Source organism: Bemisia tabaci, chromosome 2 (genome assembly GCF_918797505.1).
Source record: "Bemisia tabaci chromosome 2, PGI_BMITA_v3".
Taxonomy (NCBI): domain Eukaryota; kingdom Metazoa; phylum Arthropoda; class Insecta; order Hemiptera; family Aleyrodidae; genus Bemisia; species Bemisia tabaci.
Genome location: NC_092794.1, coordinates 53,675,611 through 53,688,591, shown reverse-complemented (window position 1 = coordinate 53,688,591; position 12,981 = coordinate 53,675,611). Strand labels below are relative to the sequence as shown.

The 12,981-nt window shown below is 41.7% G+C and overlaps 1 protein-coding gene across 2 annotated transcripts in view; it reads left to right on the top strand.

Moving 5' to 3' along the window:
* The first annotated feature begins 407 nt into the window (after positions 1–407).
* Positions 408–12,981, top strand: part of stv (BAG domain-containing protein starvin) — a 47,328-nt gene continuing 34,754 nt past the window's right edge. The window contains exon 1 of one of the 2 annotated variants that reach the window (XR_011899098.1): positions 408–960. Coding sequence is in view for 1 of the 2 variants with exons in the window: in XM_019049521.2 (XP_018905066.2) it covers positions 1,302–1,499 (198 nt within the window). In the remaining variant the exon portion in view is untranslated. Of the gene's footprint in view, positions 961–990; positions 1,500–12,981 lie in introns of those variants that run through there. The other variant, XM_019049521.2, reaches the window with a different exon arrangement.

Here is a 12,981-nt window from a genome sequence, read left to right as displayed (position 1 = left end):
CCTTGTCTCATGAATCCAATTACGTACTTCTCATTCACTCATTATTCAGAGCGCTCTGAGAAAAACTTAGGGACGTTTGCTTACCCACGAAATATTCAATTAAAAGACTGCATCATTTCTGAGGATATTTGCCTTTGCATGATTCTCCAAAGTGAAAAACCAAGAAAATCAAAGCTAAGTAAACAATCCGAAAATTAGGGGTGTCATATTTAAACAGTAAGAATCATTCGTTATCGGAAGCCACTACTGAAGTATGAAGTCAAAACATGCGTATTCTCCGATGGTGACGTTAAACGTCATGGCACATGTTTTATTTTTATTTTTTTATTTTTTTAAAGAGGAAACCGACCAACACTTTTTGGATTATTTTCTTTGATTATTTAAAAATATTCCTAGAAACTTGCTAGAAGAAATTTTTTTTATAATAGTTTCCTCTTGGAAAAAATGTAGAAAAACAGGAAATTATTAAACTTTGCAAAAGAAATAGGCATTATTCGACTTTAACCATCGAATTTTCATGCAGAACTGTAAATAATGCAGTCAGTTTGAATGTCAAATTCTTGGCTTTCGTCTTGCCATAATCGCAAAAAATAATATGCTCCACGAATGAAATTGATCGATTTCATGTTGCTAGGTCAGCTTTTTCAAAGCCCCTTCATTTACAATGGATGCAACTATTTCTACACGCAGCCGTTCATTTGAGTGCTGCTACCTATGAGCATATTGGCAAACTACGAGTTTCAAAAACTTCCAACAGATCTCGCGAGAAGATACGCATCATTCCAAGAAAGCTAACCTATGTCATCATCCATGTTGCTTTTTAGCTTAGCGAGCTTCTGTATTGAAAGTTTTCGTAAACTCGTGAAGTGATTACCGGTGTGCTAATTTTATTGTTTTATTTGTGTCTAATTGATCGGATTGCCGCTTATATACGAGCTATTAACTGCCTAACCATGTCAGGTCAGTACCTCTTCAATTTCAATGTGTAGTACCGTGCCCAAGGTCATTATTTGAGTGATAATTTTAGTTGGTCTCCGAAACGTGCTGCCATCTCACCACTTCACTTTAGTTACAATCTTAAAGTTCTTACGATTCTCACAAGACAATTCTCAACTTTGAACATCATTCGTTATTGGCCCTTGCGAATATTTAGCAATGGTATCTTCCCGTTGATTGGCGCACCGAACTTCGCGAACTTTCTGTATGCTCTCTGTGGATGCCAAACTAACCTTCTAGAAGAATTCGAGAGTCTCGTGGTGCCTTTAATAATTTGTTGGAATCGCATATTTTCAGTACATATCATGTCGTTTTCGTTCCGTGATAAGCCGAGACTGAGTGATAGACTGCGCGGTAAATCGGGTGACGAAATATTCGACGAATTACAGAAAGCTTTGGACGAAAATAAGAAAGAAAGGGAGAAGAGAAGAAACATGTTTTTTGAATCCACCCCCAATTGGGAAACTTCTAGGGTGCCTCGAGCTGATGCCTTTTTCTCTCAAGTAAGTGGGGTTGTGTGTGCCTGAAATTTGATTTATGTTTTGCCCAATGAATTCTATGATAAATTTGCATTAAGCTTTGTTCCGTTTGAAGTAACCTCACCCGATTTACCCATGCTTCGGTTTATCATCTCTGCGTATTATTTTACTTTGCTAGTCAGCTCTATTGATGGTACTAGCTAACTTCTGGAATGTTTTAATTCCATGGCAACTGTCTATTATTTGGATTTTTAACTGATGAGGGGTGGCTTACCTCTTCCGTCCAATTTGCTTTGATGAGCAAGTCTGTGCTTTTCACACTGTTTCCAAAGTTACTTCTCTTGTTTTTACCATATATGGAAACTTAACTGACTGGATTCGTCTCCCCTCTCAATCTTCAAAAGTTAATGTCCCTGATTCATACTATCGGTTGTATTGCAGACCTGATAACCACACCTACTCCCTAACTGTCTCAGTATCTCCTGCACTCCTCCCAAATTGAGTTTATCCATGCCGTTTGTCTCCCAATTGCCTTGCTAGCATATCCTCCACATGATCTTTTCATCCATCTAGAAGATGTTTTTAAAGCCAATGTCCTCAGAAGAAGTTGATCTAAAAAAAAATAAAATGTTTTGAGCGTGTCCTTACGAGCAGAATTACTTTTTTAACGAAACATAGCGTTCAGCAATTTTTTTAGTGAATAGACTGTTCCTTTTGGCTGATGTGTTTGTATTGCCCGAGGTAGAACTCAGGTATTTAATTTTTTTTTTCAACAAAAACATTGAATTTCATAGACATTTCTCCTCAGAGATTTACAGTTTCATGCAATCGTAGTTACTACCAGTCAGGATGGCATTTGAGGATACGTTTAGTCCCACTGTTATTGGGTTTGGACTGATTGCCAGTGCAGACAATTCTGACACTCTTTTTCCATTCTTGTACGTAACACGTTGAGTCCAACTACGCATTCATTCTTAGATGCCTTTCTGGTAGATTATAGCACTATTTTGCATGGAACAGCCTATCTTTGTTGTGAAAGTACTTGAGCAATGGTATGTATAATCAGTTGAAGAAAATTTTCTGAATATCTGGCCGAAAACATCTGCACGCTGGCTTAATGGAACCAATAGTCTGTACGTTTTTTGCATTCAAATCACTCTTGCCAAGAAACGCCAATTAAATGTATATTCGGTCTCATTTACTTCAGGGTCCTCCCTGTAGCAGTACCCTCTCCAATTTGAGTATCTAGACCACTACTTATACTAGTGGTAGACTACCGCTCTTGCATGAGTCCCATCATGTTCATTCTGTTATCTATGACAAACACTATGGAAATGAACAAAATTATTGAACTGCATTACGGAATTACGCACACTAATCAGTGTTATCTTGAATTTAGTGCAACATCAAGTGCATTGTTGCTATGTCCATATGAAACAGAGGTTGAACTGTATCTGAACCTTTCATCTGCTGAATTAGATTAGTTTCATGGTAGTTTCCTGGAAAATGGAGATGACCATCTTGAATTAAATCTATTGCATCCAGACATCTATACAATTGTAGTATCAGGTATCTACCGTGTTGGTCGGCAATCACATAACTCGGTCTGCGAAGTCGCAAACTTCCTGTCATAATTTATTTTTTAAACAGCAAAGAAAATTCTGCATAAACTTCCAGGAATGATATCAATTTGTTCTCCTTTAAACAAATAACATAGAGGCGGAGATTTTCAGACTCCACAAACAAGATATGTGATTGCAAACTTTCGCTGTCGATATGGTTATGGAGTGGGTCCAGCAGAAAAAAGCGAGTGTTATGGATTACCAGGGCTAAAAATCTGCCGTTTTCCTTAGTATCACCTTCATTTACTGTCAAAAAAATTTTGTGTTCCAAAAATTTAATTTCAATGAGCTGTCATAACTTCGGATCTCTATTGCCGAGTTCACCATGAAGGTCCTTCTTTGCTGCCAAAAACCGCATTGTTTTCGAAATGTCAATAACTTTGCTCTCATATTTCAAACAAAGAGCCGAATTTATTGGACGCCATTTTACAAATAGGAACTACAATTATTGGCTCACAGTCAGTTCAGAAACAACGTATGTACTCCCCCTATACACCCTATGCTCACAAGTATTTTTACGGATGATCCAGTAATTGCAGTTTCTGATAGCAAAATGTCGCCCAATTTAAAGGTAGGAACCAATTACAAAGTAGGACTAACTAAATTTTGCAACAGGGAACCACGCTCTCTGGCCATCTTCAGAAACAACCTACGTATGTCCCAATAGTTTTCCTATGCTGACTAGTGTCTTTGGGGAAGAACCAGAAATAGTAGTTGCTCACTGCAAAATGTAGTCCAAGTGGACAACATTTTGCAACTAAGAATTAAAATATTTGGCTCATTGGTGAACACACTCGGTGTATAAGGAAAATAATGGTACATATCGACGGTGAAACTACCAAACCACGTATCTCGTTTGCGGTGTTTAAAAATCTACGCTCACATTTTATTTTTTTGAAGTAGACCAAATCAATATCATTCCTTGAAATTTTCACGGAATTTTCTCCGCACAAAGAGGAAAAATCACAGAAATTTTCAAGACTGGACGTTGAGTAGTTTTTCATTTAAAAAATAAAGTATGACAGGAAGTCTGCGACGTCGCAAACCGAGATACGTGGTTTGGTAGTTTCACCGTCGATATGCTGTTTCTAAACTGAACCAGATGTCGTAGTTTCTAATTGTAAAATGTTGTCCAATTGGCTCTCTTCAAAAATTCCTATTGGTGGAATTCATTCAGAGGAAAAAACCAACTGCGAAGTGCTGCCTATTTAGGAGTTCCTGCAAACCAAACCAAGAAACCGATGAGCAGTCCTCCCGTTTCCAAAATACATAGTCTACCTAGTACCCCTATGTACGTACGGGTTTTTACGGATGAACGAGAAATTGTAATTCCTGATTGCAAAATGAAGTCCAAGTAGCACACAAGGCCGTTTCTATTTGACTGGATCAACTGCAGGGTGTCTACATATCCGGAATTGCCGGAAAGTTAGGAAATAGTACTGATTTTTCAAGGGTAGTCCGGAAGTAGGTACTGGAAAAGTGTGAAAATTCCGCGAGAAGGTCCGGAATTTTTTTTTTTTTCTTCTTCTTTTTTGTCATTTTTGTCTCAATTTGAGCGAAATTAAAATTTTTTAAATTCCGTCAATAATTGCGGAAGTACTGAAAAAGTACTTCCTGGATTTTTTTGTTTAGGAGGTACTGAATTTCTTGGGAATGCACTAAAAAAGTACTGTTACAGTACTAATTTTTGGTTAGCCTTTTTTAGTAGACACGCTAAACTGGGTGGAATAGTGCAGTTCGGGACGACAGTTCCTGGCTCAGTTTAGAAACAATGCATGTACTATTTTTTTCCGTATGCACTTAAGTGTTTTTACGGATAAGCCAGAAATTATAGTTCCTGATCGCTAAATGAAGTCAAACTATGCACTCAAGGACTTAACTGCGACGAAAACAGCGTTTGTTGGTTTTCACACCGCAGTGCAATTTTTAGGGTGAGCTTACGTTCGGATCCGCAATACGTTCACCGACGGATATCGACCAAAAATTTGGCGACTGTCCCAAACCCTCCTCCTTCGCCTCCAGTACCGATTGCAAGCCCATAAAAACTATTTTGCAATTCATCTCTCGGTCTTCACCCCCGCGGGCCGGCCAACGTACGAAGCTCTGGCGCAGAGCATCAACAAAGCGTTGAGACCTCTTTCAGGGCTTCTACTGCTATACTAAAAAAGACATAGAGTACGTAGAGTCGTAATGTAAATGGGAGAGCTGGCGCCATGTTCTGCTCGACGAATTCCGAGCCCGGTGTGCGCCGAGTTCGGGTCGCTTTTTCGATACATTTTCGATCCAAAATGGCGGTGTGGAATAAGTGGTAATTCCTATCTCCGTTGTTGTTGTTGTTGTTGTCATCGGATGGCCGGGTACCCGTGTATCGCAAACAATCGATTATGTATCGAAAAAGTGACCCGGCGTCACACAGGAGTCTCGGAATTCGGGACATGGAAAATGCTTAAAAGTGGCGCCAGCTCTCCCAATTACATTACGACTCTATGTACTCTATGAAAAAAGAACGCCGTATGAGTATTCAGACGTTGCCAAGTCTCCTCCGATAGAAACCGAAAATACTGGGAAAATTGTGAGAATCATTTTCCAAAGCCTTTAGACAATTTTGTGCGCAATTTAATCTAAAATATTTGAAAGTTTTAAGGAAAAATATGCATGAATGTTGTTTAAAATACATGTTTTATCAAGGGCAATTTGGCAAATCTTGAATTTTCGTATGGCGTTCTTCCTTAGCACGGCAGTATAGGCGCCGCGTTCGGATGCAAAACCGGGTAAAGCGGAAGAATATTGATATAAAAGGAGAGAATCAAAACCCTGTTCGTCACGCTGTGGCCGTTCTTAAAATAAGTAACATTGGAGGAAGTAGGGATTCGTGGAGAGCGTCATCTTTACATCTTTTAAAATTTTGATACGGAATTACATTTTCACGTGCTATTTAAAAAAGATCGTCGTCCCACGTCGTCACCTTCCGGCCAAAGTATCACAAGCGTCATGCGACGTTTAAAAATCGCCGCCGCCTTTTTATTTTTTTACCGAGAAATTGTTGGTTAAATCTGTTGGAAAATTTCACTGAATTTTATCGGCAGCCCAAAGAAAGCTCAGGAAATTTTCGAACAGATTCAACCAACAATTTCTCTGTAAAAAAATATATTGCGCGCTGCGCCTTGTGTTGACCCTTGACTCCTGAAGGTAGATCCTTTCAAAATGCCTTCATTTCGTAGGGTATGCAATTTCATCTCCGGAGAGTTAAAATAGTTGCTCGCGCCAACGAGATACACGGCGCGAGGCGTGACGCAGCGCCTTGCGTTGACTGTGAAGATGGATCCTCTCAAAATTCCTTCAATTCGAAGGGTATGCAATTTCACCTCCGGAGAGTTAAAATAGTTGCTCGCGCCAACGAGACACACGGCGCGAGGCGTGACGCAGCACCTTGTGTTGACTGTAAAGATGGATCCTCTCAAAATTCCTTCAATTCGGAGGGTATGCAATTTCATCTCCGGAGAGTTGAAATTGTTGCTCGCGCCATCAAGATACACGGCGCGAGGCGTGACGCAGCGCCTTGTGTTGACTGTAAAGATGGATCCTCTCAAAATTCCTTCAATTCGGAGGGTATGCAATTTCATCTCCGAAGAGTTGAAATAGTTGCTCGCGCCATCAAGACAGGCGGATGCTAGAGAGATGGATCCTCTCAAAATTCCTTCAATTCGGAGGGTATGCAATTTCATCTCCGAAGAGTTGAAATAGTTGCTCGCGCCATCAAGACACGGCGCGAGGCGTGACGCAGCGCCTTGTGTTGACTGTAAAGATGGATCCTCTCAAAATTCCTTCAATTCGGAGGGTATGCAATTTCATCTCCGAAGAGTTGAAATAGTTGCTCGCGCCATCAAGACACGGCGCGAGGCGTGACGCAGCGCCTTGTGTTGACCGTAAAGATGGATCCTCTCAAAATTCCTTCAATTCGGAGGGTATGCAATTTCATCTCCGGAGAGTGAAAATAGTTGCTCGAGGTAAAACGCGAGATCAGGCGCGCGGCGCGACGCTGCGCCTTGTGTCAATTGCGAGACCGGGCATAATTCAGCAATCCTGCAAGCTGATTATTGAAATTGATTGATAAAGTTTTAGTCTGGGGTGCTAATTGCTCCCCAACTGCGACCAAATTGTGGAGGCTAAGAGGTTTTTTTCTTTCCTTTTTTTTCAAGGATTTTCAGGTCAAATCAGCGTGTATTGGTCTGCTTTTTGGGAAAATCTTGCGCGTTCCAAAGAGGGAACACATTTTTGATCAGCGCGTCGCGTCTTGCTGACTTTTTTCGCTGAAACCTCCGCGTTGCGGAATATGTCTAAGAATAATGGAGTGATCCTATTAGTTGAAATGGGTACCGGTTTAGACTAAGGGGGAAATGATATACTGAATAACTACAGGTCCCGCGTGGGTTGCCGTTGTTTAACCATACATACCGTATTTTTGTCCATTGCAACCACCCGCTTCTACCAATAGGATTACTCTATTTTTGTCCTCTTCGTCTCTCGCGTTGTCTGTCAATCCCAACTTCAGCCTGCTTAAGTATTTTGGCTGAATGAGCGATTTTTTCTACTCCGTTCCAGCTCGTCGCCGATAAATATTTTGATATTTGTTGGTTGACCAATACCGCCTTGCTGAGGAAAAAACGCCGTATGAGCTTTCAGACTTTGCCAAATTTCCTTTAGTAAATCACGAATTTTCCCAAAACTTCGCGAATATTTTTCCTCCAATTTTTCAGACAATTTTGTTCACGATTTCATGTAAAGTTCCTGAAAATTGCAAGGAAAAATATCCATAGCTCTCTTCAAAAATGAACATTTTATCGAAGGGAATTTGGCAACTCTTGAATGTTCATACGTCGTTTTTCGGTAGTACGGCAGAATAATGAATATACGCGGGTCGTTTCCAGAGTCGAAACTGAATCACTCGTTTTCCTCCTCTTTCCGCCCGCGGAGATGGAATCAGGAAGGAAAGGTGAGGCCTGAACGAGAAAAACGTAATTGTCTATATTTACTCGGCGATTCCAACTGGGAACCTCGCTCGATGCTCACCCACGCGCCACGCGCTTCTATAATATTCGTCGATTTGGTTTCCGTCCTTCCTTAATTGCTCCTGCGTCTCGTCGCTTGACCGTTCCTGGACACCCGCGATTCCCATTGAGTCACCGTCCGGCGTCCGCGCAATAAATCAATCGCTCCTCCGAACTAAAAGCTAATCTCGATTCCCGCATGAGCCTCAGAAAGCATGGATTTATATGTAAAACAGAGCTCACGTTGAAACCGTGATACGCCCTTACGTCAGCAGGGTGTCTACAAGTCCGGAAAAAGTACTCATTTTTTAAGGGCGGTCCGGATGTACTGAAGAAGTGCGGAAATTCTGCAAGAAGGTCCGGAATTTTTGTCATTTTTGTCGCAATTTGAGCGAGAAATTCAAATTGTGGGAATTTTTAGAATTTCGTCAATTGGAAGTCCGGAAAAAGTACTGAATTTGCTCTGTTTAGGAGGCACTGAATTTCTTCGGAATGCACTGAAAAAGTGCTTAAAAAGTACTGTTTTTTGGTCAGCCTGTTTTAGTAGACACCCTGGTCAGGAAGGCGACGAAATCAGTCGCACGTTTTGAAAGCTCCGGTTTGTCCCCACAAGAGAACGAAAAGTCTCTGTGTTTACCGTGATATGTGAGGAATTTTTATTGAATAAGTGCTTTTCATATAAACTCTTATCTATGAAATTGCCATGAACTAGGTACTAGACTTGTGAAAATTGTGAATTTCTTCAATTTTTGTGTGTTTAAGTGCGGGTTTGCATACTCTAGCCCCTTAAAAATTCTCTCTATTCTATAATAAAATCATCTCTAAGATGCTCGATGGACGGGGTGAGGAAAGGGAGTAAGAAGAGTAAGAAGCGGCCTTTGGCGGCGCGCAACCCCCCGGGGGTTGAGCCGCGTAGTGGCTAAGGGGCGGAACCTCCTAATATAAAATAATTCGCAGCCTCGTGATATTTCACGAAATATTTCACAGCCTCGTTAAATTTCATGAAATATTTCACTGAAATTTCCAATCTTTCATTTCTTTCTTATGTCTCATGCCACGTTGCCTGAACGACCCTACCCCAATCTGATGTCGAAGCCGAAGCAAAACTCCCCGATAGGCGGATTTGAACTGACTTTCGAGAGTCTTCTGGGGACCCGTCGCTCCAAATTCGCTCGGGAGCACGGCGCTGTCCCTGAACGACCCCGACCTACTGCGATCGGAGCTAGGTTGGAACTGTTGGATTTATTGCACCGGCGGCGACACGGACGGCGCGCGTGCGAACAAAACGATTTGGCACGCGTCGCGGATTCTCTCTCTGATGAAGAATCAAAGGAATCTCATCCGCTTCACTTTCGACTTCTGGCCGGAAGAAAAGTAAAAGCTGAGAACAAGGGAGCCGCCTCCGCCATGAATGCCCATTGCGCCCCCTCCTCAGTGACCGTGTAGAGTAGTGCATGCCTGTGCCGCCCTCTGATTTGATCATCAATGGAGATGTTGCATGTGTGAGGAATTTGCAATTTGACTGTTTCTCCAGATAAAGCATGTATTTTTTAGGAAAGTTACTCACATTTATTCTTGAAATTTTCAGATGTTTCAGATCAAATTGTGAAAAAAATGATCTGAAAATTTTGAGGAAAAATGTTTGCAATGGTGAGGAATTTGCGATTTGACTGTTGACTCTCATGTAAAAGTTCGCGAGAAACACGATGGTGCCACTGGTTTTCTCTGAAATCAACTCCCAAGCTCAAAAAAAAGCTCTCAAGTTGAGGCCAAAATGGAGGGGATATCCCATGCACCCTACCCTGAGAGTCCACGTTTACATCAAGAAAAGCTCTCCATGCAAAGATGGGAGCAAATACATTGACAGGGCTGCCACTTCATTTGGGGACTCTAAAACTGAAAACACGGCATCACTGCTAATGTATTTGCTCCCTATCTTTGCATGGAGAATTTGTTTTGATGTAGAGGTGGACTCTCAGGGTAGGGTGGGATATCCCCTCCATTTTGGCCTCAACTTGAGAGCTTTTTTTGAGTTTGGGAGATGATTTCAGAGAAAACCAGTGGCACCATCGTGTTTCTCGCGAACTTTTACATAAGAACCAATGGTCAAATCGCAAATCCCTCACACATGCAACATCTCCATTGGACGTATTTCCGTCAAACGGAACTAAGCGCCATCGGAGGAGGAAAATAGAGGGGGGCTTGAATTGGCGGCGGAATCGGGCGTCGGGCTCATTCCGTCCTTTACTCGCAATGCTCTTCCATGGCGCTTAGTTCCGTTTGACAGAACGCGCTATCCGGCATTCTAAATTCCTCAAAAGGACCTTATTTTGGCGCTTAGTTCCGTTTGACGGAAATCCGTCCGATTCGATTTAATTGTGTGCTGGAGAGCCCTCTGCAAAAAAAGAAGAAAACGAAATCGTACATTCTTGGTAGATTTGGCAACCCTGAACGCGTGTGCGGGAGTAACGCACCGGGAACTTGGATCAAGTTGGCAAACGACACGAACACGCGCTTATTGAGTTCTTTATCTCGTAAACGATGAAATTAATGGACTCAACTCTGGGAGGAATGGATGCCAACATCTCCGGTCCGGTATAGAGGAAGTGCGTTTAGGAACTGCTAGTTGAAGAGTGGACATTCACATACAAGCGCCATTAGATGTTGCTAAGATCGTGCACTGTGTTCATTACTGTAATAGAACTTAAAAATGCCTTTGCATTATGGATCGTCGCGTTAGTTGCTTGATTGGGTTCCTCCTGGGAGGAGACGAAGGTACGCCCAGTGAAAGGGTGGCGACAGGGGGTTTTAGAAGAAATGAGGGTTTGCCAACTCCCCGAAGGGCTTTGGGAGGATAGGGGAATTTGGCGGCTAGGGGTCGCAGAGCGCCAAAGAGCGCTATAAAAGTGGCACATACATACATTATGGATCGTTTATGGATCGTATTCCATACATCAAACAGGTGAGATTGTATCGCATCGATTGGTTCCATTTTTTTCAGCGACTCGTCAATTTTCTCGAATTTGGAGATCGCAATTCTGTTGTCAAAAGACTAAAAAATTCACTTACCAATTTTGACAAACAAATTCGAGAGAAAAAATAGCATTCGGATATTTTTCCTCAAAAAAAAAACCACGCTTTTATTACGTTAAAAAAAAAATTTGTTTGTCGAAATTGGTAAGTGAATTCTTTAGTCTCCTGACAACAGAATTGCGATCTCAAAATTCGAGAAAAATGACGAGTATCTGAAAAAATGGCGCCAATCGGTGCGATATATATCGCATGCGTATTTCTAGCACAAAAAATGGCGTCCATCGAATCACCTTAATATTTACCCTGTCACGTAGATAGGTAAAATATGGCGTCGATATTCCAGCCAAATCCAAATACTTTTTTTTTTTTTTTTTTTTTTTTTTTTTTTTTTTTTTTTTTACTTTTAACACGGAGAAAAACCTCATGCGTAGGACCCGAAGTTTAGGTCATATGGATCTCTGAAGTTTTCGAGTTGAACATCTGAACACTGTAGGTCTAGCTGTCGAGGTTTGGATCACACATCTGAAACTTCAGTTCTACATCTGAAGGTCTTCAGATGTGAGAACCGAAGTTGTTCGGATGTGAAAACCGAAGTACTTCAGATGTAGAACTGAAGTTTCAGATGTGTGTTCAAACCTCAGCAGCTGGACCTAAAGTGTTCAGATGCTCAATCCGAAAACTTTAGAGATCCATATGACCTAAACTTCGGTCCGGCGCACGAAGTTTTTTTCCCCGTGAAAGGATGACTTTTTTCCATAAACTACATAGTTTTCAAGAAAATCTATGACAAAATAGAGTCCGTGTGTACCTACTCCATCGACGAAATCCAAGATGCCCGAAATGAAACTATCTCTTTTTTCATCCCCCTATCCGTATCGGCAGTCGGAAAACCTGCGTTTGGAGCCAAACCCGGCATCCGCAGACGTCGCTTCGATTAAGCCGTCAGGAAATGGTGAACGGCGTCAGTTGCCGTGCCAAACGACGGGCTTTTTTGTCGGCGATGAAGTTGCCAAACATCACCGCACCACGCTCGATTCTTGGGAAGTGCTCGATTCATTGTCTCCGCGAGTCGCTTCTCTAGAATCCCGAGAGACCGAGAGAAGACAAAGGGAAAATAAGGTGATCATATTGGTTGAAATTGGTGGGTTTAGACTCATTGTAAGGGGGAAAATGATGGACTAATAACGCCAACAACAACAACAACAACAAACATCGAACAAGTATCAAAATGTTTATTTGTGACGAACTGGGACGGATCAGGAAAAGTATTTCCTCTCGATTTCCATCGCGCTTTCAGCCAAAACATCCCAGAGGGAGCTAATTCTGAGATTAATAGACAAAGCCATGGACAAAAAAAAAAACAGGGAAACCGAAGCTGTCCTCTTGGTGGGTTGAATCGAGTGGTTCTTAGAGCTAAATGAACCGCGAGTCGCAGTTACTTGGTCCGTACCTTACCTCACTTGTCCGTGGTGACCACCCACTGCCACCAATAGGATCCCTCCATTTTGTCTTTGTTGTCTTTGACCATAGTTTTGTCTATCAATTTAAATAGTCAAGCCGCAGGATATTAAATTCTTGAGAGGCTGGAAAATCTGTACAAAAGCAGACAATTGAGCTCTTGCCTGCGTTAAAGATTTGCCACTTTTAAGTACTGTTTTAGTCGGCAATTTTCGCCTAAACACGGTGGTGCCTCTGGTTTTCTCGGTAACAAACTCTGAAGCTTTCAAAAAGTTCTCATTGAGATGAAATACGTATTCATCACCGTGCCGTGGCTCAGCCTTGGTGTCCCCAAAGAAATGGGCA